The sequence below is a fragment of the Ixodes scapularis genome, unplaced genomic scaffold (assembly GCF_016920785.2).
Source record: "Ixodes scapularis isolate PalLabHiFi unplaced genomic scaffold, ASM1692078v2 PGA_scaffold13__105_contigs__length_92229423, whole genome shotgun sequence".
Classification (NCBI taxonomy): Eukaryota; Metazoa; Arthropoda; class Arachnida; order Ixodida; family Ixodidae; genus Ixodes; species Ixodes scapularis.
The window spans coordinates 85,888,980-85,916,803 of NW_024609839.1; the positions used below are offsets into that span (position 1 = coordinate 85,888,980).

The window sequence follows — 27,824 nt, forward strand, 5'->3', positions numbered from 1 at the left end:
AAAGTGACGGCTCCCCCAAGCAACGCCAAACTCTTGCATGCTCTTGCGCGTGATCTACGAAGAGTAAGCGTAGCTGCACTACTGAACCATGCGACAAGACGGAAATAATAATTAACCCTGTCCTCCGCGCAGCTGCCGATTCATGCTTCTGGCGATCTTTTTTTAATCATCTCCCAGGAATACTTACCTTTCTGTATAATACGATTTTGTAGCATTGGACTACACAATACCTCGTGCCCTGCCCTTTTGCATTAGGTACATTACCAAGCGCGAGGCTAGCACGACAGGCGCACCAGCCTCCCGCGTCGTCTGCTCCTCGTACTGGTATGGGCGCGCCTCGCCAGGGGAAGCAGTGGCGCTGCGTATGCTCGGCGAAACTTCAGTCGCGCAGCCAACACAACCTAGATCGTCATACCCGATTCGGGAAAGAAAGCCAAACGAAACTATGTTCGCCGATAGCGGGGTCGAGTAGAAAATGATGTCACTGAGACACTCCGAGAAATGGGAGCAAAAACAACGAACGTAAAACATTTTAAAGGAAGCTTGCGCAAGGTCAATTTGCTCTGAAACACAGCCTGTTATTACACCGTTATATATATATATAAAAAAAAAATTATGGTTCAGCGGTTTGACACTTGAACGCGCATTACAATTTCAAAAGGGTGGGTGCAATAAAAAGACAGGATTCCAGAAAGAGGCAATAAGAAAATCGAATATAAACAGCGACGCTGGTAAGCCTTCTGGGAGCCTCGAAATATAGCAACAGTTCTTCGGAGATCCAAACAAAATATATTAAGTACTTGACGCATGTACTCCACACATATTTCTTTTAATCTGCCCTCGTATTAAGTTTATAATTGAAGATCCTGTCAGCTGTACAAACTGGCAATGTCAATATGTAAAAAAAAAAGAAAGCTATATATATTTATATTTATTTTGGAATCCCTTTACCCACATCTCGAGACGTTGTCTTTTTATTCACTTTGCCTTTCTCCTCCACGTTTTGGATGCTTCATAGTTTTCTCGTCCCAGTCTCGGGTAATTTAAAGAAATCGAATCTATGTTACTGATGCGTACAGCGTGCCTATTGTACAGAGCGCGACACTGTTAGCGCGAACAGGCGATCGCCGGTTTTTTCAGTTTTTTTTTTTTGGGAAACCAAGGTGTGTTATTCAAGTTATTATTGCTACGGAAAGAGCTCATTTAGTTCTATAATGTAAGCAATAAACTTTCGTGCTCGCTAATTCCATTTAGAAGTAAAATGCGAAAATACGACGATGTCGTGTCCGCGCTAACAGTGTCGCGATGTGTACCATAACATAATCGAAGAAGTTAACGAAGCTCGCGTGATCCAGGCAAATGAAGGCGCCACTTGCCGGCACTTTCTGTTCGGGTGGAGAGGGTCACGCGGTGCGCCGCTGGCATGGTTTTGGATGTCGGTGCCGCCGGCAAATGCTTGCCGGCGATTGACCACCTAAATTCGCCACGAAATGCATTTCCTCGTTCGTTGTTTTATCGTTGACAGTTCATTATACGGGGTTATTCCTCACTTTTTGGGACTTCCAGTGATATGATTGCGGCGCGAAATCCCTGCTACACTTTACCAAAATTTGAGGAATTTGCTCCAACATTACGTCAAAACTTAATATATCTTTAATTATAATTAAAATGATATGTCGGGCGACTCTACTCGGCCGGTTCGTTACGACGAGCTTGTGTGAGTTTTCAGAACTTTCGATAATCGCCTCAAATAACGCACTGTAACGTTGGAATTTGAAGCAGAAACTAAAATAAATAGTTGACTAACGGGCCGACAGATGACGCCAGTGCACTATCCTCCTCGCCCTCCCTTTGGGGAAAGCGGGTTGCTCGATCCCTCTAAGATTTTAACTGTCGTGGCAATATATTAGGAGCGACTCAACCGGGTGGAGGGGGTCGGTTCCTGGTGACAGCCGGTGCTGCGTCTTGACCCAATCCTGACCTTCGCCGGCTGATGCATCTCCTGGGACCTGGGAGGGGAGTCGCGCTGTCGTGTCCCTGTGAGCTGACGGCTCTGTCGGCCTGGAGGCAGTATTTATGCAGACGCGGTGTCCCAAACTGTACGCGACAGTACTATTCGATTGGATTTCGCATCAAACACTGACAACACTCGGAAGTTTCGAAATTAGTTTCGTTGAGCGCGCTTCTCAGCGCACACTGTTGTACTGTAGTGAAGCGACAACCGCGGTGCAGGCATCGCGAACTTGCTTGGCTTGCTTTACCGCAGAGCATCCGCGTGCTAAGAGAAAAGCACTCGTCCAGAGCGAAACGTGTCAATTTCTGAATAACTTTGGGCTTGTATATATAAACTGTAATATCCCGGCGGTATTTTTTTTTCTTTTTTTTTTTTCAGTTTGAGGTCTAGCGAGGATACTTCCGTACTGCAAGATGGACTCTTTTGTAGGTTTTATTTTTTATGCCAACTCGTCTGTTTAGTTATCACATATACATAGGTGTGAGTAAATGAGAGCTAAATTGGCAGGAGCAGTGCACGGAAGCTTGGGAAGAACCTTCACGAGTTCGGCGGGATTGTTTTTAAGAAGGCATATTCATCTTTCACATGCCAGTTTCTACGCAGTTCTACATATAAAATATAATTGACGTTCGTAACAAAATGACAGGAACGTTTTTTATTTTATTTTAAGAATTGCAGGTTAATTACAACCTCTAGAACTTGAAGGAGACGTACATTTAGGTGCTCAAAATTCTCGTATTATTTCAGTGGGATTCCGTACCTAAAATAACCGTTGACTGCAGTTTGTGCTGTCTTTCATCAGTCGTTACCGTGTCTGGTACTTATGCACTCATTTAAACAGCTGGTTCTGTGTTTGAGGGCCTGTTATGCATGCGATGCTAACAGACGGTTCTTTATAAGTGAGAAGGCAAGGTAGGCATTGCCTTTTATACTTCGTTTCAGTTCAGGCGCAGCTGACGGTACGAGGTAATGAGACCAATCAATCCGCGTCAAAAGCGCAAGTCACTAAGATCTTTCCTGTTTCTGGTTGGTTCAGTGATGATAGAGAACGCACACAAACATGACCAACACCATGATGGTGCGTTTTTGAAGCTGTCTGATTGGTTCCCTTAACTCGTAGGGCCAACACATGCACCTTAACATAATATTTGCGGTGGTACTAATGAAAATTAGGTCTGCAGTCGTGCTCCAAAAGTTATTTTTGCTCCTGCAGAATTACTCGGGCCATTCACATCACTCAACTCGTAAAACACAAAGTTTGAGCCAAACGTCTGCGACCAAAACGCGGCGTGATATCGGGGACTTCTATAGATGATTGCAAGTGCGGCGATTGGCCGCCGCCATGTTTCTGCTCGTGCGCACAAGTCCGTGACTAGGGTGCGAAGGGGGGGAGGTTGGAGCTACCATAAGCCTCCCCCCTGCACTCGACTGTCGTCAGGTGGGTGGTTTCGATCCCACAATGACGTCATCAAGCTTTGCGAAGGCGAGACTGCTTTTATCCTCGTAATTTTACCGCGACAAAGAAGCTTCTGAATCAGTAGCAGTCTGCGCGAGTATACTTGGGCCGCCAGACTAGTACCAGTATACGCTTCTGCAGTAATGAACATTCCGACCCGATATCGTTTTATGACCCCTTTAGAGGGACCACGGAATGATTTTTCAACTTCTTCCTCTTATAATCCTCAACTCCTACGGGGAAATGAGTAATCACATGGTCGTGACGTTCTTGGGCACCGTATGCGATGACTCCGAGCTTCCACCGTGCTTTTTAAGCACGCCACAGAACTTGTCACTCGCGAGTGGTGGTAAGTGCCGGCACGGCACTCATTGGCCGCGAACGCGAGTTCAAATATTCGTACGCGGATCGATTGTTGACGCGTACTTCCGGGTGACGTAGTTCTCGTGTCCAATGAGGGAGCTGGGTTCGGCTGACGTGCTTGGCCACCGCGGATGCATCGCAGGGAAAAGGCGGAGTGGTTTGGAGAGAAATGAGGAAAGAAATTGTGGGTCTGCTATATCTTACGATTTTTGTATCGAAAAGCAGGCTTTAGGCTTTCTACGCTCGTGTACTAGTTGTATTTTGGTGCAGTAAACGATATGCGACTACTAAAATCACAATTTATCCCAGACCAAAAGTCATTTCATGGTCCCTTTAATAAGTAGGTGCATTTTAGATTAGATATTTGTTATCTTATCAAGACGTACACGTCTCAAACGCCAAAAAGTATCACTTCTTCCTCCGATAACCAAATCCTGCGAGAACTACTTCGCATGGCGTATGAACAATGCGCAAAAACTTCCTTTTCTCGAAGTGCGAAAAGGCGACGATGTCCTGTGTCGCGAAACGTACACAGCGCAATACTACCTGTGTTCGCTGTCGTGCTTTTTGTCTAATGTACGAAACGTAACATTGGAACCGTTCGCCAGCTGTACGTGGTGCCGCCAAAGTGCCGGCTTCTTTGGGGTAAAAGCGAGCGGCGTCGTGTTGGGCGTCTTAAGTGGGGTCAGTCTGATCCCGGCCTAATTGCGACGCCTGACCCAGCTGAGACAATGGACCGCGGGCGTGCGGTCGCTGCCCGTCCGAATGGTGTACACGCCACGGTATCTCGCTTGGACTCGATTCAAAAGGGCACTGAGCCTTTGCAAGACGTGTCTGGTTGGTTCCGTAGCAGGGGTCGACTCGCAGGAATCTCGCGTCTACGCCATTTTCGGGTTCGAGGTTATGGAATACACGTTGTGAAAGCGGTCGGGAAGCTCTAAGTACCACCGAGAAGGCAAGGCCCGCGCTACGTCATGACTAGTGGATCCACGCAGCGCCGTCGAGCTTCAATATGTTTGCAGCTTGGGGCGCGTCGGGGATCCACTAACGATGACGTCTTGCTCCAGGCCTTGTCTTCTATATAATAATAGACGAGGCTATGGTTTTTGATGTTATATTGTCTAAAAGGGTGTTAATTCCCACATATATCAAGTCCTATATTACAAAACCGCCTATTCATCTCGGGGCAAGAGAAAAACATGTGGACTCTTTTTTCTCGTGGACAACATTGTGTGGACCAATCAAAGCCCTACAATACGCGGATTTCGAATTAATTTATTATAATTCGTTTCGAAGACAGTCTGATAGGTGCAGATTCGGATAAGACTCCTCTTTTTTACCGCGGGCGAAGCCATCGCTTGCAACTCGCCGACAAGCGCCCTTCGTCGGCCACACTCGGAAGAAACTTCTTCCCAAAAAGGGCGCGTCGCGATCTTTGAACAAGATTTTAACGAGCAAATAAGCCACGCACAATCGTAATTTCGGGTTTGTTGTGATGCTTAGAGCGTCTAGATTGAGTTGTCACCACAAGAGAACGATCTCAGAATTGACTTTAGTGCCCCTTTAAGCTGACAGTGTGGCGGGAGCTACACGCTCGCTGGACCAGTAAGCATTTTCTCTTTCGTCACGTGACTACTTACACCCCCGCAGTGAGCTCGACCACGTGGCGGAAAGTAGAAGTGGGACTGATCCAACGAGCACGTAGCTTCCACTGCACTGTCAGCTTAGCGGCGAGCGGGGTATATAGCTTGTTAGACCTCAGCCTCGTTTCTTCAGATGAGTCCCCCGAGCTCTTAGGTGACTATGGAACGTGATACGAAGTATTTGGAGTAAAATCAGTATTGAGGGCGGATTTGTTTTCAGTCGTCTGCATTGCGTACAAGCGCTGTATTGGATTATAACGTATAGGATTGATTGGAAAACAGCCTTCGTGTCCCCCAAGCTGCTGGGGTGACCGTAGGGGCCCCCTATTCTAACTGACCCGTATGAGGGAAGGCTTTTCTGTCTACGGACGCACGTCAAAGCCTCAAGTTCCTCCGGTACCGCTTCGTGGGTATATAGAGGCGGGAACGTGGAGGAGACCCGGTTTGCGCAGCGAGGGAGAGTGCTGTGCGAGCCGGAGAGCACTTTCCTCGAAGACGCCGCGGCACTTTTTCCCACCGCAGGGAACCTGACCGCCGCCAAACCGCCCACCTGTTTGAAGCCAACCTCGAAGCACAGCGCACCCTGGTACTATACTTCCTGAACGGGCCCGATCCTCGGCGAGGGCGCCGCAGTTTAAAGAAGGCTCGGATGTGCCCCGAGACCCTGCCATCGAAAGAGCGTGTGCGCGACGGGGGGGCGTCCCCCCTTTCCGATCCCAATGCGGGCTCGTCCGCGCGTATCTCCAGTGTTCCGACGACGACCTTTCCTGGTGCGCCTTCGCTGGGGACGCAGCCCGGTAGTGTGCAGGCCGCCCGGGGCGCCGCGTGTGCCTCGGCTATACACTGTTCATCCGTCATACAAAAGACGCGGTGTTCGATGCAGCAGACAGCATGGCAGAAGCGGACAGGCCTCGGACATGTTCCAAGCTTCTTTTCTTCGTACATATACGAGGTGCGATCCGAAAATTAAGAGACTCCATTTCACAAATGTCATGCAGTGAAGACAAAGGCACAGGCGCGGGAGCCTGACTCAGCAGAATGCTTTTGTTGGTACCAGGACTCGTGCGAACAAATGTTCACAGGACGACATCAAAGGTCATCGTCCTCTGAAGATTTGGAGCTGCGCTACATCTTACGCGAGTTTTTCTGACCACTTTGTCATTCACTCGGCAAATCTAAATAAAAAATAAAAAAACTGATATTATTTGGCAAGTTTATGGAGAAAAAGCGGTGAGGCGTGCGAGGTGTTTTGACCGGCTCTCGCGCTCCAAGGGTCATCGCTGGAAGACCAAGAGAGGTAGCTTCCCCGCGACGGGAAGGTCGCCCAGTTTGGCCGTGAGTTTTATTCCCTCCTCCCCCTCTCTTATGAATAAAGAGAAACGAATGGACTTCAAATATTTTGCGTTGGTCGCCCTTGTCTTGCGGTTTTATAAGCATTTCGTTAGAACACCGTCCTCCAAAAAATAATTTGCGATGACGAAAAAAAAACCCCTTATAAACGTTATATTAGAGACCGAAAAGAAAAAAGGCACACACTTTAATATTTGTCCAATAACGTTATAAACGCACTTTTGTGTCAATATTCGAACCCCCTCATATCCTCTTCTGTACACAATGTAGATTCACTCGATCACGATGGCAGTCCTAACAATATAAATCGCATTTGTTAAAAAAAAAAAAAAAAAATCTTGTTGCAGGTTAAGAAAAACGGGGAAAGCTCCCCGCCCTTTCCACCTAGCGGAGAGAACTCTGGAAAGGAGGTGAGCCCCGCCTCGCCTCTTCTCAACTGACGACACCCGCCGAGCAGTCCGCGTGTCGCAGAATTGTCCTCCGTCACAAATGGGCTGGCGCCAGACATTTTCCTGGTCGCCTCATTGAAGACACCCGCGTCTTCTGCGCGTTCAGAGAGATAGAATCGCTTTCCTCCTGGAGGCAAACTGCCGCGGGGCGCTGGGGCGTGCCAGTAAAAGTGCAAGCAGGCAGCGCACTGAGTCCCCCTGATTTAGGGGCGCATTTATGGGTCAGGCTGCCGGGGTTGCAGAGAGGCCTCTCTGCAACCCCGGCCCAGGTATAAACATTCCTTTCTACATGAAGCTAATGTATGTCGTTTGTTTCATAAAATAATAATAATAATAATAATATTACTTTCTTTAAATCTACCCCCCCCCCCCCCCCCCCCCCGGGAGAGATAGTGTTGACAAATACGCCCTGTGCGCGTGCACGATTGGCTCTCACTTTCCCCCATAATACCTTCATACAACGCCTACACAGAACACGTACATGGGCCGGTGGTCTCGTCGTAATTGCGTATTTGTTTAGACAGCCGGAAGTTACGTGAGCTTTGTGTCACCGGTTAGCCCTAAAGTGGGCCCCAGTGGGCGTGGTGCCTGAGGAGAAAGACAGGTACAACTGGTTCAACGAGGGCGTAGCTTTGAGCTTTCACGTCACTTTCAGGCGTGAGTCGCAGTCCATCTGCTCATACGTGATACAAAAGACACACTTATTTGTGGACTCGCCTCTCGCAAGTTCGACGAATGATTGGTCTATACAGATGCGGTGATGGAAGTGGCATTTGACCTTTTGTAGCTAGCGAAATGTTGGTTTGGATTGGAGCAGCTACTGACGCTTTCGGAACAAACGCCAACATCTGTTAGCACGTTACTTTAAAATGGAAATGAGATTGTATCGATAAATCAGTTCGGTTCATGCGTGATAATCATCGGAACGTTCCTCTTTGATACAGAACCCACTTGTTATCGTTTAGAGTTAGATTAGATGAGACGCGAAAGGAACACACGGCCTTCTTTTTAAAAATAAGGCTGAGGTATTAAAAATACGATATTTATTAAAAAAATGGTTGGCAAATGAAGCGTTGCGCAACACTTCGGTTGTAATAAAGCGTCTCTCTCCCTTTCACGCTATGTAGGTAATTTAGCCTGTAGAAATATTTTCCGAAAGATACTTGCACAAACCAGCATATCAGCTAAAACTCCTATCAACAGAAATACGCCCCCCCCCCCCACCCCACGCACACACACACACACGCACGCAGACACACACAAATTTTACGCACACCGAACTCAAATTCTAATTTTATAAGCTGCATAAACAACCACCCACACATATAAAAACCTACTCTTCTGCTTTCAAAGTGACGCTGCGATTTAGCGGCGTTTGAGTCGGAGTTAAGACGAAGTTCGCTGCCTCCTCGACTGACTGCGCTGCATGGGAACTACCTGAACTTGACTACCATATACATATATGGATTCAAATATAAATCAACGTTTTTTCTCCTCCTTCTCGGCAAAGCTTTTTTTTTTTTAAATATAATTAGAGATCAATTTAAAGTCAAGACGAAAGAAGGTCGACTCTAATAGTACAGGGCATAATTTCCGAGCCAATCGCGCTAATTCCCTATTCAGATAGTGCGATTTTTGCTCGCGAATTGACAGCTTCAAAGTCGGCCACCGCAATTTCCCGCAATACTTTTTTTTCCGCTCGCACGACGTCGCAATTGCAAAATCGCGAGTAAAATTGCGCCATGTGACCGGTCTGGTTGCGACACGCGTGTCAAGAAATAAATTTTACGCGAAAGAAAAATATCTTTGAGCTATATTGACGGCGAGAGATTTATATAATTAGAGTATAAATAAAAATTCGCGCGCAGAATAAATAATTCTGCGCGCGAACTCCACGACGTCACGGGTCATTCCGGAACGACCATCTCGGTCGCTGAAGGCGAAGCCGATCCACCTCTCCTCCACGCTCCCGAAATGCCGAGAGAGAAAACAGGTGGAAAGGAGGTGACTGCCGACTAAATCGCGTCTCGCGCCGTCAATATTGCTCTAAAAACCTTTTTTTTTTTTCCACGTAAAATTATTTTTTTTGTGACACGCATGTTCCAACCAGAGTGTTTAAAAAAATTTTTTTTTCTTTCCGGGTGCTCTTTAATTCATGTACTCCCCCATGTCATACGCTGCTCCTAGTACTCCGGTGCAAAGCGGCGAAGCTTGACGCGAGCGGCGCAAGTGCTACGTGCCACGCTACACTCTGTAGCCACGATATGAAGAAGCGTGGAAGACACGATAATCAAGTGATATCATCAGCAGTAAAAGATCCCTGTTCTGTCTTATTACAGTAGCCGCCATCCCACTGCTTTGCATATTTTTCTCGCGACGTTTAGCTCTTGGCATTGCCGACACAGTCTGGAAAATCGGACGATGACGGGGCCAACACAGTAGACGAGCAATCTCTACAATTTGTTTTAGAGCGCAGCTCTTAGTCGCCCGTTTCCGGTTTGAGCGGCCTCGCTGTCGCCGTCGGCGTAGCCGCGACCCCCCCCCCCCCCCCCCCTCTCGGGAGGACCTCGGGAAGGGTGGGGGGTCACGTGACCCCCTCCACCCAGGTCACATGACCCCCCCCCCCTCAGTACCCTTCCCTCCTCCTCCTCAAGAGCTGCGCTCCAATTCGGCGTTACCGGGAGTTGTAAACGGCTTTCACTTCTTTTAAGTCAAAGCACAGTCAACGCTAGGAGCCAATGGGACCAACCAAATGACGCCAAAAGCGCGACATCATAGCATTCGTCATCTATTCGTACGTGCTCTTTTAGCGGCTAAACCAATCGAGTGCAGCGAATGTCTCTGATTTGCGCTTACAGTATCTGTATGGGATTGTGTCTTTGAGCTTTAGACTGTGCTCTGACTGGAGAGACGTGAAATAAATATGATACTAGACCGCATTCGAAAGTCCGCCCTCTGTTCGAAGCTGTGAAATCCCAGCACAATGGCGGACAAAGGTAACACAGCACAGCCGACACTATACGAGACGATGGATGCAAACACGCAGCACCAAAACCGCAACGTCACGGCGCTGGTTGTCTGCCAGAGGGTAGGTTATCACCGGATAAACCAATCAAGCGCATGCCTGCGCCATGACGTTACGGTTTTGAGTCTGTAGATTTCTGCTTGTGTTCCTTCTAGTTTTAGATTCGCATGCACAGCGCTTTGGCGCAAGCGTGGCAGTCTTTTGTTCATGGCGCAATTTGACGAAAATGGCGCAGCACGGTGAACTTGTATGCAAACAGTTCTTTTCTGACCAATGTGACACAAGGGAGAAACAGACAGTGTTCGCAGACTGTCCTTTTTATGATGTACTCGCGTATATTGTACTCGCGTATAGAGACGACGCTTTGGAAACACGCTCTTCCCGGTGGTTGCCCGACCTCGGGGCGTCCGCAAGACGGGCGCTTGCCGATCGGGGCAGAGCAGGAGGACACCAGGAAAGGATCGGCGGCCCAACAACAAGACACACGGGGCCGCAGCGGTGAGCCGCCAATCAAGCGGTCGGACAGCTGCCAGCGCACGGCTTTCCTCGACCTTGACTACCTTGACACGAGCAGACCTGCACCAGCAGCGCTTTTTGCTCTTCCTTCGCGCTACCGCTGTTTGCGGCAAAGCGCTCGGATCCAGCGGTCTTTGGCATCGGGCACGCTGACGCTGATTGTCCAGTCGGCGCACTTGCGCAGAAATCTCCCGTCAATTCGCGGGTCAAAAGTGCTCTGTATTTCGGGCAGCCGAATAGAGCGACATTTGTTTTTCTCTCCGTTCGTCGCCGTCTATGGGCTCCGAGGTATTCCCATAAAAAACGCACGGGCGTGCTAAAAAACAAAACGAAAACGCATTATTGTTTTTTTTTGGTGTAGCGAATTTCGAGTTGTACACGACTGAAAGAGGGACATTGCATCTACTTTCGCTAGTATTTTTTGTTGTTGTTGTTTCAGTGCGCTTTTATAGCTCGCAAGTTTGTTTACTCGTCGACCAAGTTCTCACTACAACAGGTCAAGAACCCAGGGCGAGGAAAAGGAAGGCTGGGGGAAAGGGAGGAAGTGGAATGCTGGAGAGGGGGATGTTTCCTCCTCTCCAGCATTCCATCTGCTTCCTCCTCCCCAGCCTTCCTTTTTCTCGCTCCGTGGGTTCTTGACCTGTCACCGACTATACACCCTTACAACAGGGAATCTTTGCACGTAAGTACATCCTTGTCGAGTGTGTTATGGGAACACCTGTAATAGTCAGTGCTGGGTAAAGGGCATCTAAAAAGTAATTAAGGTAAGATAGAAAAGTAAATGAGAGGTTATGCAAATCGAGAACTACAATTGCAATAGATGGCAATCTCCTAAATGGCATTCGAGATGTTCTCCCGAAAGCTTGAATGACAACCGAAAGCTTGAATGATCTTTGGGAATCTAGAAAGCCGTTGGCCTGAATGGCATTTGAGCTGACCGTCTGAACACTCTCACTGACGAACTATTTAACAAAATTGACTTATAAGGCACCTTTTTGTTGACAAAGCGTCATTTTGTGGTACAAACGTAACAAAACCAAACTTGGGGAATGTACTACTTTGGGAGTTGTACTCTCCTCGTAAAGTACAAAAAAATACTATAAGTAAAGCACAGGTACACACTCAGTGAATGAACATCAAGTACCACTTTTCTAAACCTACTTGAGGTGGTACTTTAAGTACAATGTACTTACATTATGTACTTCCCAACATTGCCTTCTATCCACTGCTCCTGCAATTTTAGCTCTAAGTTACTCGCTCCTATATAAATGGGATAACTAAACAACCGAGTTGGCATAAGAAATAAACCTACAAATAAATAAATTTTGCAATACAGAAGTACCTTTGCTAAATCTCGAATTGGGGAAAAAATTGCGCGACGATCCCACGATCGACGTAATGCGTTTAGACATCGGCAACTGTCTAAACGCATCCGCTGTGAGGGTGTTATAAACCATAGAGCCAGGAAAGCTGTCCCGTAGTTTTTCGTTTCCTGTATTTGAACACTCCACCGAAATCGGGAAGAAGAAGACGTAAATCACTTGCTTTATTTTGAAAACAGCGTTTAGGGCATGCGGCGCGCCTCTCTGCCGCCTGTTATCTGTCAGAGGCGTCGGGACGCCCCCGCTGGCATCTCCCCGAGCCCTGAGGCGAGCAAGGACAGTACCAGCTAGAGGCCTCCGTCCTGCTCCCCCTCACACGTCATCATGAGTGGATCCACGCAGTGCGCTAGAAGTTGCGTCGGCATCACTATGGTGCCTGGATCGCGTCTTTGACTGGTGTGTTTAGCGCCCTATCCCGCCCATACATCAAAAGTGGTCCCGATGTGGCAACAAATGACGCGAGTGTCATGCTGTTGCCTGTCGCGATCCTGGCGGTTGGCCGTAGAAATGCTGGCGAAAAGCACGAGCGAACGCGAGTGTCGCTGTCGTCACGGCGTCCCTTTAGACGTCCCAAATCCGGCTGCTAGAGCTACCGTGAACTGTCACAGTGGAAAGCGACCTGCAGCAGAACAGGCATCTGCTACATACACCACAGCTGTTGGGACGCCGCCAGGGTCGCGACCGGCGACAACATGACACTTCTATGACGTCATCAGGCGGAAATCGAGGGACCACTTTTTTGGCCGCGGTAAACACACCAGTCGGAGACGCGTTCCAGGCACCATAGCATCACTGCTAGCACGTCTACGAGCGCCAGGCTGGAAAAAACGCCGACGCCAATACGAACGCGTCTGCCCCCTTGCGGCGACTCCCCGAGCGTCAGCGTGTTTGCCGCTTGGGGGCGGGTCGGAGATCCAGTAGTGCATTAAATCCGAAGTGCATGCAAGGACTAGAAATAAAACAGCGCGGAGTAGGTAGGCTGGCTTTAGGGGGGGGGGGGGGGGGGGGGGGGGCGGGGCGGGGCGGGGCGGGGCGGGGCGGGCACATTGCAAAACGCCAAACCAGGGAGTACAAGGAGACATGGGATGGGCGTCTTTTGAGAGCAGGGAAGCGGTGAGCAAGATAGAATTTGAGGATCGGTTGAGGCAAATGGATGGGGACCAATGGGCACGAAAGGTTTTCAGCTATTTATACACGAGGAGCATAGACACAAAGTAGAGACAGCGCACTAGGAAATTAAGAGGACAGTTTTTAGGCTATAGTGGAGATACGGAAGAGCAGGTCTCAGTTAAGAAGAAAGTTAAGGCCACAGAAAGAGCTCGGTGGCTAGACGGAATGCAGACAAATACGGCTCTGGAAAGCTATAGATTAAAGAAAACAGTTATTGCCAAAGAAAGCATTTACGACAATTCTAGGGGAAGCTCATTGTTGCTTGAGGCGAGGACGGGTGTTCTGCGAACCAGAACATACAGAGCGAGAGTACCAGGAAATGGGTACAGTGTGCACTGCTTGTGGAGAGGAGGACGAGACGGCTGAGCACTTGATACTCTACTGTAAGGGGCTTCACCCTATGCCTACCGAAGACAACACAGATTTAATAAAGTCATTGGGTTTTAGAGACAGCAAAGGGAGAGTGGATTTCAAGACTGTGGAGATTACCAAGCAAAGATTAAGTGAATGGTGGCAGAAAGCGAGGGAAAACTAGCTATTTTCTTATTAACTGATGGCAAGGGGGTTTTATAGCCTTACTTAATTTTTCTTTGTAGTGCGGAGTGAATATAGATTTCACATTTAAATATTCTAAGCTTACCAAAGAGCTCAGCCGCATTCATCCATCCATCCATCCAGCGATGACGCCACACGGCTGGTATTGGCAAGGATCGCCTGATTCATTTCGCCCGTTTTCCTCTATGCTTTCCTCCCCTACTGCGGTCGACACTCCACAGCGGACAGAGCTACTGTGGCAGACGAAGAGAGGTTGGGTGACCAAATAAAATTTTGGCCAAATTGTGTCTTCTGCCCAGCGGCAGCTGAAGCAGTCCCCGAATCAATCGGAGCAACGTTGCAAAAGCGACCCCTATATGGCCGGTGACAGGTCAGGAGTCAAGTGCAAGGTCCTCCCCCTTATTTCCACTTTAGCAGAGCGAACGCTGGAGAGCAGGCAGCCTCCTCTCCAGCGTTCGCTCTGATAAAGTGGAAAGAGGTGGGAGGGAGCTTCCACCTCATTGTTAATCTGTCACCGACTACACAGGCTTAAGCTCGGTCAAACCAGCCTAACACAATCTAAGAAAACATGGTATTAAGTTTAACACTGAGTAATAGAAAGGCACAGCGTGCCACCACCCTTTCCCCTTCCTCATCCCTTCCCCCCCCCCCTTCCTCCCCTCAAGACAAAAATGAAAAAAAAGGATATCGTTTTTTCTTAATTTTTTTACTGCAAAAATAAATTACGCATCGCCCAGCGCTCATTTTCCGTTCAAATGTAGCGCTAGCCATCCAAGTCAAATGCCAAAGCTTCAGCCCCAACAGTTATGTCTTTCAAAATTTATAAGTGATTTTCTGAAAATTTCAATTGGAAAATCGGGCCCATTTGCACCTGTTTTCGGTAAGCGCCATTCTGCTCCACATATTCGAGAACTCCAACGGCCGTCATTTTCCCATTCAAAATTAAAAAAAAAAAAAAAAAGCTTATAATTTTTGGATAAGGTAACGGTTAGAAACTTTGGCGTCTGGTTCGGAGCGCTGGCTCCATTGGGGCGGATAATGAGCGTTCGGCGGCAATGCATACTTTATTATTGCGGTCAAAAAAAAAAAATTGTAAGATTTTTTTGGTAGGCACCCAGTAGTATGAAACTTTGAGAATCGAGCTTACTTGAGCACTTCACTTCCACAGTCGGAGGCTTTGTGTTTCGCTTCCCTTTTGGGCATCTATGACTCGAGATGTGAGTTCGCTTCCGTTAATTACCACTATGATATAAAAACAAAACAAAACAAAAAAAACTCCTTTTACCTTTAAGTTGATACAGCAGCCAAAGCCAAAGCTCACACTTCTGGCTTAGAGACGTACATTTCTAGCGCGGGCGCTCGTTCTGGGAAGGGGGGGGGGGGGGGGGGGGGGGGGGGGGGGGCGAGGGCGAAGGCGAACCAGAACACCCCCTCTCCCGCAGGGCTGGGGCGCGGTGCCATTGGTATCCCTTGGGCACCGCCGGACAGTGTTTGCCCTGCCCAGTGGCGGCTGTTTCGGAAAAACGCCCATGGCTGCAGTCTCAGCAAGGGTGAACGGAGTATAGCCTGAAGCACACTGAATGTTACGGGCAAGCTCGCGCTGTCCCGTGTTCTATTTTGGACACCTTCTCTGCGGTTTTCCTTTGCTCCGCGAGAACGCAAGGGTCACCATGGTCAATAGGAACCAAGAGACGAACAAAACATTCCCATGTATTCAAAAGCAAATACATGCCGTGAAAGTTTGTTGCCAGCACGCACCTCATGCAGCAGAGCGCATGTAACACAACCTAGGCGTCCAGCAAACTCTCTCTAAGTCAATGTTGGGTAAAGCACGTAAAAAAAGTACTTGAAGTAAAGTACAAAGTAAAGGATAGACGTACTCCAAGTAAAGCAGTAAGTGCACCGGGTGCAATGTGCTTGACGATAAATGTAATACACCATTAACGTAAAGTACGAGAACTTCTCAACTCAATCTTTAACCAAGCCCTTTCATTCCCCCTATACAGTGCTTTTCAACTGGTACGCATTGCCGCAGGGGTAATCAGGGGTGCATCGAGTATTTTTGGAAATGGCGGCGGTTATTGAATGAAGTCAAGTGGCCACAGAGTAGTTATATTTGGAAATGGCGACAAATTCAGATGTCCCTCCGAGTTCTGAATTTGGCGCCGCTCGCATTGGCTCCTTGCACCCAAGGGTGTTAAACGTACTACGAGAGAGCGTGACGGTCCGTAGCTTTCGCAAGCAAACCTCTCGTGGAGGAGTGTCTTCTCCTTAAGTGCAGGTGAGCTGGTGATGATCAAAATGCGACAGCTGAGAAAAGAACTTTCAAGCAAAGGGAAAAGACAGTTGATGAGAACGTCTCAAAACATTGAGAAGTTATCCTCCGTTGCCTTCTCTTTCGAATTGAAAGTTTCTTCGTTTTTTCCGCACCATAGTCTTGGTGCTACGTACGGTTAATCGTCTTATCCTAATAGGCTTAACATCCTCGCTTGCGCCGATCGACCGATAAGTTGCGAGGGTTATAAAAGCTACACGGGAAAGCCGCCCGCAGAACAAACGCGGCGATGCGTCGTCTTCTCGCATTTCTAGTGAGAGTCGAATAACGCTCCCATTATTTCTTCAGAGTAGACAAAGCATCATTTTGTGACGCAAAATTAACGAGACCAAATTTTGGGAATACACTTTAAAGCCGGGAGTTGTACTTTCCCCGGAAAGTACCAGAAAAACACTTAAAGTAAAGTACAAGTTACATACCCAGAGAATCCAGGTACTTTAAGTAAAGTACAAGCTCTCTAAACCTACTTGAAGTTGTACTTTAAGTACAACGTACTTAAAGTACTTCCCAACACTGCTCTACCTTAGAGCGACAACTTCCTGTGGCATTTCCATAGGGAGGAGGCGTGCTTGCATGTGCTCAGCTGTAACCAGTGCTCAAGCACGCCCTCTTGTTCGCTTGACTGCATTGCCACAGAAAGTTGTAGCTTTCACTTCTGTCCCACTCGCGATCCGGTGATGATCCCAATCTGGCTGATCACTCGGCTGATCATGCGCAAGACGGACTGCACCCAGCCGAAGCACGCTTCCACACTGCAGCATATCCTGCTACGTTGCCTTGCAGCTGCCCAGGTGGCGCCCTCTTATGGGGTCTACCCCAGACGTCGCGACCAGGGTTTGCTTCTTTGGTGTGATTCTAGGGACTTACCATCAGTTGCAAATGGCAAGCAGCAAACGCCATCGAAGTTGGCCTTTACACCTGGGTCGGGGAGTGCATTATGTTCTACTGAAGACGACGTCATATGATCCATTGGGCTAGAGGGGGAAAGTCGGCCGGAGCGACTCTCTTGTTCGCAAGTAAGCTCTTTCGGCCACCAACGTTGACGTCGGACCGTCAACGTTGATCTCGTCAAAACTTCCTGCGAAGTCGTTCTCGCTTTTCGCGAAGATCTGGACCTGCTCCCGCTCGTCGACGAAAGCGAAACGGGCCCCTTTAGATCTCTACTCGATGGACTTGCAAAGAAGCAGAAAGAGGAACTGTTCGTCGCTGCGGACACCATAGCCTCCTCGACTGTACACGGTATACCACAGTATACAAGATGCTATAAGAAACACACCACATCGCAGTTCTATCGCAAAAAAAAAAAAAAGAAAAAGAAGGAAAGTAGAAATGCAGTGTTTGAATCCGCGGGGGTGAATAGATTTTGCTTTTCTCTTTATTTCCTTTTCCCGCAGGACGGTGATCGGTAACTTCTCAAAATACACATCCACGTTACACAAGACCTTTAGAACGCGGATAGACATCCACGTTCCACAAAGCCACAAGATCTTAATTGACTTCGTTGAGTGCGCTTCTCCCCATGCACCGGTGTACTACGGAGAAGTTGCGCTCTCGGTGCAAAAATTCGAGATTTTGTATATCTGGCTTCGCCGCAGTGCAACCACCGCCGCAGTGCAACCTTGTGTTGAGGGGTAAAACACTCTTCCAGGGGTACATGACCGCGCATTATGTATATAAAATAATAAAAGTGTGTGAATGCTGACTGACGACATATACGTGGCAGAAACATTTGTACAATAAAATTACGGTTAGTTTATATTATAGAATGCAACGTTCTGACAAGTTGCACGCATCATTTGTAGCAATCGAGTCTTTTCTTTTTCGATTTTTAAAATGCGGGTATTGGGAAAGGGTTGATGAATCACAGTGATTAGTTGTGTAGCTGGGCTGCACCATAGGTTTATTTTTTAATGTTTAGTTAACACTTCTAAATAAGCTCCCAACTGTTCGTGCACTCGGTCAATAAAGTGTAAAATGAAATTAAACTGACTTCGCAGTGCAATAAAACCTTGGGAATACGATTGATAAGATTAGCTTATTTTTATGGCATACTGTGTAATCTCCGCGTGCTGACGTTTCACCCTCACAAATCTCCACGTTTAAGATGCCACTAATGTTCAGAACTCACTTATTCTTGGAATCAAATTATACACGCTTTGCAATAGATTCTAACAAGCTCTTGTACAAAAACGGGATGACAAATTCAAAGAATTGTTTCGGATTTTATTTGGATATGCCAACGCGTGCATTTTGGAATAATATTCGCAGTGGAATGAAGAGTCTGCTTGTGCACTACGAGTGTTTTTGCTGTTCCAAAAAGTGCTCCAAAATGACTCTAACCAATCACAACATTGTAACCGTTATCCCAATAAAAAAGTATGTCTTTTTTTTTTTAATTTTAATGGGAAACTGAGGCTTGTAATCGCCCGTTTTTGGTGACGCCACTCAAATCCATATATACGAGAGCTTGGTCGGCTATCATTTTTCCATTGAAAATTTGAGAAAATAACTTTTGAAGAGATAATGTTTAGTTCTGAAACTTTGCCATCTAGTTCGGACCACTAGCGCTACATTAAGGCGGAAATTGAGCGCTCTGCGATGATGACGCCATTCCACTCTGAAAATCCGGGGGCAGAGTATCTCCCACAGTTCTCGAATCACACATATATAATCCCATAAGTTAAGAAACACGAGGCTTGAGCCACGTGCCCCCTCTTTCCCGAATCGTAGAAGACGCCTCCTCCTCCCCTCCCAGACAGGATGGCCAATCTCGCCTCCAGAACAAAAGAGGCCCGAGATGAAGACGCGTGATCTCCCCGCCGGTGCAATCCATATCGCTGCGGCGAGAGTAGCCAGAGTCGTCAAGAACAGCGGCTCCCGGAGCGGCGGCCGAACTGGGCCGACGGGCCCGTAGACGCCGCTGACCCACTTGCTGGCCCGACTCTATATAAAGGCTACCGCTCGGCCGCCCTGCTCACACCGACGCAGCCAGGTAAGCTTTCTCTCCGCATCCCTTTCCCTGCGAGGACGGCTTTCTTTTAAAGCAGCGTTGTTCGCACCGGCGCGCCCCTTGGATACATGTCGCGGAAATCTCGTCGGTCGTTCGCGCGCCTGACAGGGGATCGTATTCCTGGCTAGCGGCGAGTCGCTGGATCACGTTCTGGAGCCCCGGATTCCGTGCGAATAGCTTTGGATGAACCGCGTGGTTCCTTCTTTTTTTGTTTGTTTCGGTTATTCCAGATTGAAAACAAAAAGTGTCAGTGGACGCGCTGTGGGCGTAGAAACGGCATTATTTGAAAGCGTTTTGTTTTGAATCTTATTTCTGGTCGTTGGCTCTTGTAAAAACGCGTCGCTTTTTTTTTTCTTGATTTTCTTTTTCTGAGCAAGATTAGAGTACTTGAGGTATAAAACAGGCTTCTTTTTATTGATGGGATACCACCTGTTATTTACACTTACCAAGGTTCTGTTCATGAAACAAAGCAGCGAAGAAGAAGGCTACCTCGTTGCTCTCAGACGCGCCAAGACAAAGGGTTCCATCTTTGTGGCATTCTTAGTCCCTACGAGGCCCTCGACTATGAACCCCGAAAAACGGGCTTGTCGCAATGATGTTTAGAAGTCAACCTGCCTTGAAAGAAAGCCTGACATTCCCGCTGTGGGTCCTAATTGAGTAGTAAACCACAACGGCTAACCCGGGCCATTTAACGCTGTGGTCCATAAACTAATGCTCACCTGTCCAACGGAGCGATGGCAGTGCGCAAATGGGTGCCATGTGCATCGTTCGACAGCAAGGAAGGATTGCGATCTGACTCTGAACATCGCGCTGCTCCGACCTCACAGTCTGTGAGTGTGCAGCGCGATGTTTTCAAGGCCATCGAAGTCTCCGCGGGCAGTCCTCCAGGTGGGCTCGCCCTTCGACAACCGTATCCCTTTGAGCAGAGTTCGTCCATACCCCGAGCCAGTTGGGTGCCCCCTGACTCGATGAACGTTATTGGGATACAAAACTTTGACGATGTCACTGACATTCAGCCGATCAAAAGAGCGGCGTTTCGCACATGCTCTCTTCGATGGATTGTTCTTATCAACTTGACAATCTGATCCAAAAGCCAAGCCGTGCGCTGGCGAACTCGGGTAGAGTTAGGACACCATATCTAAGATACAGTTAGTTCGTGAATGTGCTACTTGTTGCTGAACTTCAGGGGCCAATCATCAGTGCTTGACGTGACCTTTCTAGCATCCAATTTAAAGACTTTTCTTTTTCTTTTTTTTGCCTATGTTTGGTGTTTGCGTAGTGGCGCTTGTCGTCCTATAGTCCGTGATGTGTATGAATGGATGAAGCGTTGAAGTGAGCAGCATATGTCCGGCCTTCCTTCTGAGTAAGCTTTTCGTGCGCGACATCTTTCGGGCGATGCGCTCACGGAGCCTTTTTCCTCTTGCGATGCGTGTCAATGACGAAAGATCGAATCGTGTTTGAGACAGATAAGTGTCCACACATGTACGTTGTCATCAGGCGCAGCAAAAGACACTGTAGCTATCCAGTGTGTTCACCGCTTAAATTCTCATTTCATTGAGCTTGTCGCCGGTGGCACCGGTGTGCAAGTGATTTTGATCAAAGGCAAGTCGGATTACGCGCAATCGTTCAGCGCATACTCACTGGGCCGCGAAGGATTCGCCGGTGTTGGTCCGATGGCGCTGCAAAGAAGTGGCGATGTGCGGCGGCAGAAATTCGGTCTTGTTTGTCGGTCGAGGTAACTAAAACATTTATCCGAAAGTGAATGATAACTGATTTGTTAAAAATTATTAATCTAGAGGAGAAACTCAAGGTGTGTGGTAGGAGTACCATATTCAAGAGCAGGCGTGAAAGCTAGTGCATCGTGTCTGCATTACACGTAAACGGCGCATAGGGAAAACACGACGCACCAAATACACCGGGTCCGGCAAAAGCAATGAAGTTTGCAAAAAACTTAAAACGTAAATTAAAAAAAAAATGCAGTTGTATTTTGGTTTATTAATAAAATCGTCGTATGCAGAATTACATTTTGTGAGGAATGCAACGCACACTGGCGTTCAGTTTTGGCCTCCCTCGCACGCGCCGCCGTGTCTTCAAAGAGTCGCCTGGTCGCCCTCTCGTGTACCGTTCTGTTTTCGCTTCGCGTTTGTTTCCGATCGTGTTTGGCACCTGGCGCTCGCGGCGTCGCCTCAACTTCTCTGCTGCAGTGTTCTCGTTTCAAACTTTTCTCGCTATTCCCGAAAAACTGTTGGCAGCTGGCCAATCCTAGTGCCACGCGACACACGCAGCAGGCGCTCGCAAAATATCAGCTAGCTTCCGTACGAACGCTATTCTGTATTAAAACTATGCTCAATCAAGAAGTTGTGAGGGATGCCATGATCCTGTGACCATTGAAGAGATTCGCCCACGAATTCCGAAAGCATTTCATTTGCTCCGTCGCACCGCACCGGCTTCGCCGCGGTGCGCATTCCCCGGTGTTCGCTGTCGTCGTTAGAGTTAAGTTTTATTATTATTTTATTTCTCCTTGTCTCAGGGTTTAGATTATGATGTTTCCTAACCAGTTCGCCTGCATACTTTCGCTCCTTGCTACTGAAACTCCCTTGTATCGGGGGCGATTGCCGATCGCCGAGGTCGATCGGCCTCAGCAATAGGCCTCGGATATGCACTCTAAAAAGAAAAGGGTATCACCTTACACCCTTTTGCCCTATACAATGCACCCCAAAACTTCATTTCGACCGTACAGGGCCCTATAGTCAAACAGACGGCCCCAAATTTTACGAGGGGCTTGATAACGGTGTGATATAACTTTTTAAATAGCTAAAGTACGTATCAAAGACAGCATAAAGAAAACACTGAGTTTTTGCAGTAGAGCCAGAAAAACATATATATATATTTTTTTTTCTTTTTTTTTTTGTAGTCAGTAACACGTATATGAGCTATTTTATTAAGTACGGCTATCAAGACTCACGTGAAAGTTGGTACCATCAGATCGATTTCAGTGCGATGTAGTCGAACTGAAGTTTTGGGATGTCTTATATGAAACAAAAAATTAAAAAATGCACCTTTTTTTTTTTTGAGAGTGTGTGTTTGGAACACTAATCGTGTTTCCATCACGCATTGCGCCTTCTGCTCGCCATGTTCCCTTCTGACGGCGCGAACTTGATGACGCCTCGCTAGAGGGAGAGAAAAAAAATAGACGAACGATGATCTGGAGAGTATTTCCATACGAAATAACTGCATCCCTCAGATGTGGTATACTTACAGATTTCATTTCCAATTACGTTCTGATGGATGACATCGCTATCGCATTGTTCAACCTGACCTCATTTTATATAGATATAATCTGCTGCTGGTTTATATTAGCAGCTGACAAGGAGCCCTTACCACAAAGCCCTCACCATGATTGGCTGTCTTTTTCTCCACTCGCCTCCTCTCCACCATTCTCTTTGCTGAAGCGGGAATCGAATGCCTTATGAGAGTAGCTTGCCATACTATTCTTAACCTGCAATAGGCTGTAGTGTTTCTATTTTTGATGATTTTTTTTTTTGTAACGACAGCAAATGGCAACGTGTTATCACCACATCGAGGTAATAGTATAGCGCCAACACAAAGATAGGAGGAGGGACGGAACAGGACATACGTTGCTCTGTCCTGTCCCGTTTTTCTTCATATAAATTTGTGTTTTGCTCTACTTTACCTCAGCGTATAGAGTAAGTAAATACCAACTAGCCCAGATATCAGGCGTATTAAAGTGTTACCACCGACTTCATTTGTAAATTGTTAAAGTGCTACGTGTCGGAGGTGCGTCCTCACCTCAGTTCTTCCAGCAGGCGGCGCTCGCACGTTCGTCGAGATGCCGCTCCTTGGCCCTGCAGCTCGGCTCAGAAGGACAGCGCTGCTGCTGCTGCTGGCGTGCGGATGTCGCGTGGGCCACGCCATGGACTGGGTGGAGGGAACTCCGTTCGCGAGCACCAACCTCGTCTCCGTGGCGCATTCGGGTCCGCAACAGCTGACTACCACCTTGCCCTGGTCACAGCCCTGGCAGGAGCAACATCAGCAGCAGCAGTTGCAGCAACAGCAACAACAGCAGCAACAGCAACACATGGTTCTCCACCAACAGGTGACGCTTTGCCGGCGTGCTTACATAAATATTATACGTTCTTAAAAAACGTTCAGTCTATGTTTCAGTTTTGAAACAAGGTAAATCGATATGGAGGTATTATTGCTGAGATAATATACAATCAATAATGCATGTGTGACTGTATGTTCGCGAACCTTGAGCAGAAGACGAAAGTTACGTGCGCGCACTCTTCATATCTGAACCACCCGAGAAAGTTCGCTGAACATCTTGACATTCTTTGTACGTCGGCGGCAAGATGTGCTCGAATCCTGATCTGGGTGTATGGTATTCTTACTAAACAAGTCGGAACCTATTGAAACCTCTGGCATGAAGCGAACTAGCTCACACGTTTGCACGACGAGCATTGGACACGTATTATGTTAATTTTATTCTTTACTAGGTTGCCACTAGACTGATAACGTTCGTAGCAGTAGAGTGAGGCAACTTTAAAAGTAAATTTCTAAACGAACTCTATTAGAAAATTCCATTTCAGCGGTATGCTGAGCAATTTACCGCGGTGCTATGATGCAAATTAACCCGCGGGACGTCCATCTCGGGTGAGAGCCATGTAATTTTGACTCGTTCGTTCAACATACGGTTATGAAACTTGATTAGATGGTGGCCACATGTACGGAGACTTCCATCTCTTGAAAAATTAGGCGCAGGGGTCTGGTGGTCGAGGATCATCATCTTTGGGCCCCTGGACGGTGCAAGCCAACGGAGGTGAGACAGTGAGCTTGCAGAGCATTGGACCGGGCTCCTGGCAGCCGTCGGCGACACCCTGGCATACCAACAGCGTCGCCATGTATAACTGGCAGCAGCAGCAGCATAATCAACAGCAGCAGCAGCAGCAGTCTCAACAACAACAACAGCATCAGCAGCAGCAACAGGGTTCCCCTATCGAAAGTTCGCTCCAGTCTTGGAATGGACACGGTTTTGGCTCCTGGCAGCAAAACCAGCATCAGCAGAATCATGTCCAACAACACCACCAGCAAGTGCAACAACAACAATCCATCCCTTGGCAGAGCCTAAACTCCGGCAATGCGCCCTGGCAGCAGCAGCAGCAACAGCAGTCCCAGGCACCACAGCAGCAGCAGATGCAGGCCGCCGAAGCGCCCATGCCCCGGACACAGGTGAAGCTCATCTACGTGCCCATCCCGATTGTGAAATCTGTGAGCGCGGCCCAGCACTCCCAGAACTCCCCGCAGTCCTCTCAATGGGCACATCCCGGTGGGGTTCAACTGGTGTCCTGGCCATCCCAGCAACAGCAACAGCAGCAGCAGCAGCAGCAGGCGGTCCCCTGGCAGTCCGGCATCAGAGCCAGGGCCTACTCCCTAGCTACCAAGAGTATGGGCAGTGCTGGCGCTGTCATCCCCATTGTCATCTCCCTCCAGACCACCTCTCCGAGCAGGACTTCGGCGTCCTCGACCAAGGCGGTCTACTCACCTAGGGTGGCCACGGCAAGGATGTCCAATGGCAGCAGCGGGTCTTGGTGGTGATGACTTCTCCGGCATCATGATATTCATTTGTGCTCGTGAGAAAGCTTGTTTGAAGACCGAACGTGCGCTCTTGTTTGTTAATGAGAAAGTGCCTTAGTGCTTTAGGTACTTTTTTGCTGCCTAGTTAATGTGGCTAGCCATATAATCTAGAGGCAGGTTTGTTTTTAATTAGAACATCTGAACAAAGACGTCGATTTATCGGCCTTGAGACAAGCACATCTGCATAGTTACAAACCCGTTGTTTTGTTTTATCATGATCGTAAAAAGAAACTGCACTGCTCTTTCACAAGGTCGATAAGCATCGTACCGGCGTGTGATCGTGTACACCAGTGGTTCTCAAAGGGAGTTCCGCGGCCCCTTTGGGATCCGTGAAGGCACTTAAAGGGTCCTCAAAGCCCTGCATCATCAGTCAAGCCTAGCAATAAAAGTTGCCTTTTTTCAGATTGAGAACAAACGTTCCGAGTTTCGGGCTGGGTATCTCCCGTGTATGTCAATAAGAGAAGTCTATTTCACACTAGCCCTTAGTTATATTCAAATATTAAATCATTATGATAATTAACCTATACATTTTCCTTCTCCCCGTCACGAACCGCGTCCTCCATCAACTGCGCCGATCCACAAGGGGTCCGCGAAACATCAATGGTTGAGAACCACTGGTGTGCACGATCGCACACCGTTACGATTGCGCAACAATGATCACGTGCTAAGCTGACATTAAGACGCCAACCTAGCAGTCGTACCGCACTGGCCATATTGCCCATCCAGAGGGGTATGCCAGACGTCATTTTAAGCAGACGTCTTCATGTCTAAGCATCCACAACAAAATTGGCTACGACTTTTTTTTTTTTATTTGTTTTTGAGGACGTTGCGGTAACGACCTTCTTATAAGTACCTCGGGGCATGTTCGGAGCTCTAGGAATGCCGCCACGCATGAGTTCACTAGGTTGCCGCTCTCTCAGCCAGTCTCCAAGGCGGTCCTTTTTTATTCGCTTGCTCGTCCCATTTGCTACTATCGTGCTTGCGTCTTTTAATGTTATGGCGACTTTTACGATTAAAGTTTGTAGCAGGTTCCCGGAGAGACATCGTGGTTATGTGCGCGGTAAATTTGTCTACATTAGTGACATGTCACGGGTGATTTAATTTCAAGTCGTGCAGGAAAAGAGAAACATGTATCGAAAGATTTTGAAAAAAAAAATGTATTTATAGATATATATATGCTGGGCAAATTCTTCGGTAGGACGAAACTGAAAACGTACGTTGCCTTCTATTTTTTAATTTACGATAAGGAAAGAGGGACATTGAAGACAAACAGACAAGACAGGCCTGTCTTGTCTGTTTGTCTTCAATGTCCGTCTTTTCTTATCCTAAATTAGAAACCAACACGCTCAACCATACATTCTATTTTTAGTTCGCGAGATTTTGACTTCGAAAGGACCAAAGTCGGATTTTGCGATTTAGGCTATCGCCACAAGTCGCTTATTTATTTGGGAGCTTCGCCAGGCTCAGATACATTGCGCAAGAGAAATACAATTTTTATGCATTTTTTTAGACTTGAGTAAGGGCGCCAAATGTTCATAACAATGTATTACTAATTCCGTCTATTCTTGTAAAAAAGAAAATTCTGTACCAGACTTTTTTTACGATAATTTACCTAGTGTGGATGATTATAACTTTTGTTACATACAAGTTAATGGCATAAGTTATATATCAAATAAAAGATAAGTTGATTGTGATAAACAGTTCGTCAACTAGAGTAATCCAACTACTCTGTGGCCACTTGACTTTATCCAATATTCGCCGCCTTTTTGGAAAATAACTGATCCGTCCCAGATCACCTCTGGGGCAGTGCGAAGCTAAAAGAAAAATACCGTACAGGGAAATGAAAGGACATAATAAAATATTGTGTCAAAGTAATTGTACTTTACTTGGAAAGTACATCGTATTAATAACACTTTACTGAAAGTGCATTACGCCCGGTGTGCTTGCTACTTTACTTGAAGTACGTAACCTCTCATTTACTTTGTACTTTACTTCAACTGCATTACGCCCGCTGTACTTGCTACTTTACTTGAAGTACATAACCTCTCATTTACTTTGTACCTTACTTCAAGTGCATTACGCCCAGGGTACTTCTATTTTACTTGACTTACGTAACCTCTCATTAACTTTGTACTTTGCTTCCAAGTGCTTTTTAGACTACCGTGCCCGACACCGACTATAGCCTATATCTCCGTCTCGCCGAAACACTTTCCCGTGCTCGCGGTCACGCTGTCCCGCGGCCTTGTCGAGGAAGGCCCTAGCTGACCCACCCCACACGCCACTCGCGTGGCCACCTCCCTCCCGCAAAGAGGGTCAGCGGCCCTCTTGGCGAGGCTGTTGAACCAGGCCTTCACTCGGACGCGCCCACCTGCATTCATCGGCGGCCAAGACTTGACCAGGAGCGCCCCCGGCATTCGGTCAACCACTTTCCTGCCGCCCAGTGCGTCAAAGATGGCTTGACGCGCGATTCTGCGTTTTCTGACCACTTCTCTTCACTAGGGCTCGGCGGCGGCCATCTTAAATTTTCTGCTGGGATCCTCTAACGCCATGCGCAGGCTTTGTCTTCTAGGGTGTATCGGACGGCCCTGGTGACCTAAGGGCCTCGGCGCTCCTGTCAAAGACACTGAGGAAAAGGCTTTTTGTTTTTAGCTATTCGAACTTAAACGAAGATGCTTATGGACCTTTCAAGTCGTCACCTTTGCATACATAGCCTCTGCACCTTGTAGAAAAAAAAAAGAAAAAAAAAGTTTTTATGTGAAGCGCGATTTTGCTGGCGTTTGCCTTCATTAATTAGAGTTATCACTATAAATTTATTTCGACAAATAAGTAACGTGACGGCACATAGCTGTAGGGTTTCACTTTTTAGTATTTTGATATAGGCGCATTTAAATAGAATATAAA

General features: G+C 47.6%; 1 protein-coding gene across 1 annotated transcript; it reads left to right on the top strand.

The window, feature by feature from the left end:
- The first annotated feature begins 23,118 nt into the window (after positions 1–23,118).
- On the top strand, positions 23,119–26,208 carry LOC115329710 (myb-like protein Q). Its single transcript, XM_040218538.3, has 2 exons — positions 23,119–23,385; positions 24,045–26,208. Exons 1-2 carry the CDS (start codon positions 23,119–23,121, stop codon positions 24,882–24,884), a joined length of 1,107 nt encoding a protein of 368 aa, XP_040074472.2. The 3' UTR covers positions 24,885–26,208.
- The last annotated feature ends 1,616 nt before the right edge of the window (positions 26,209–27,824 follow it).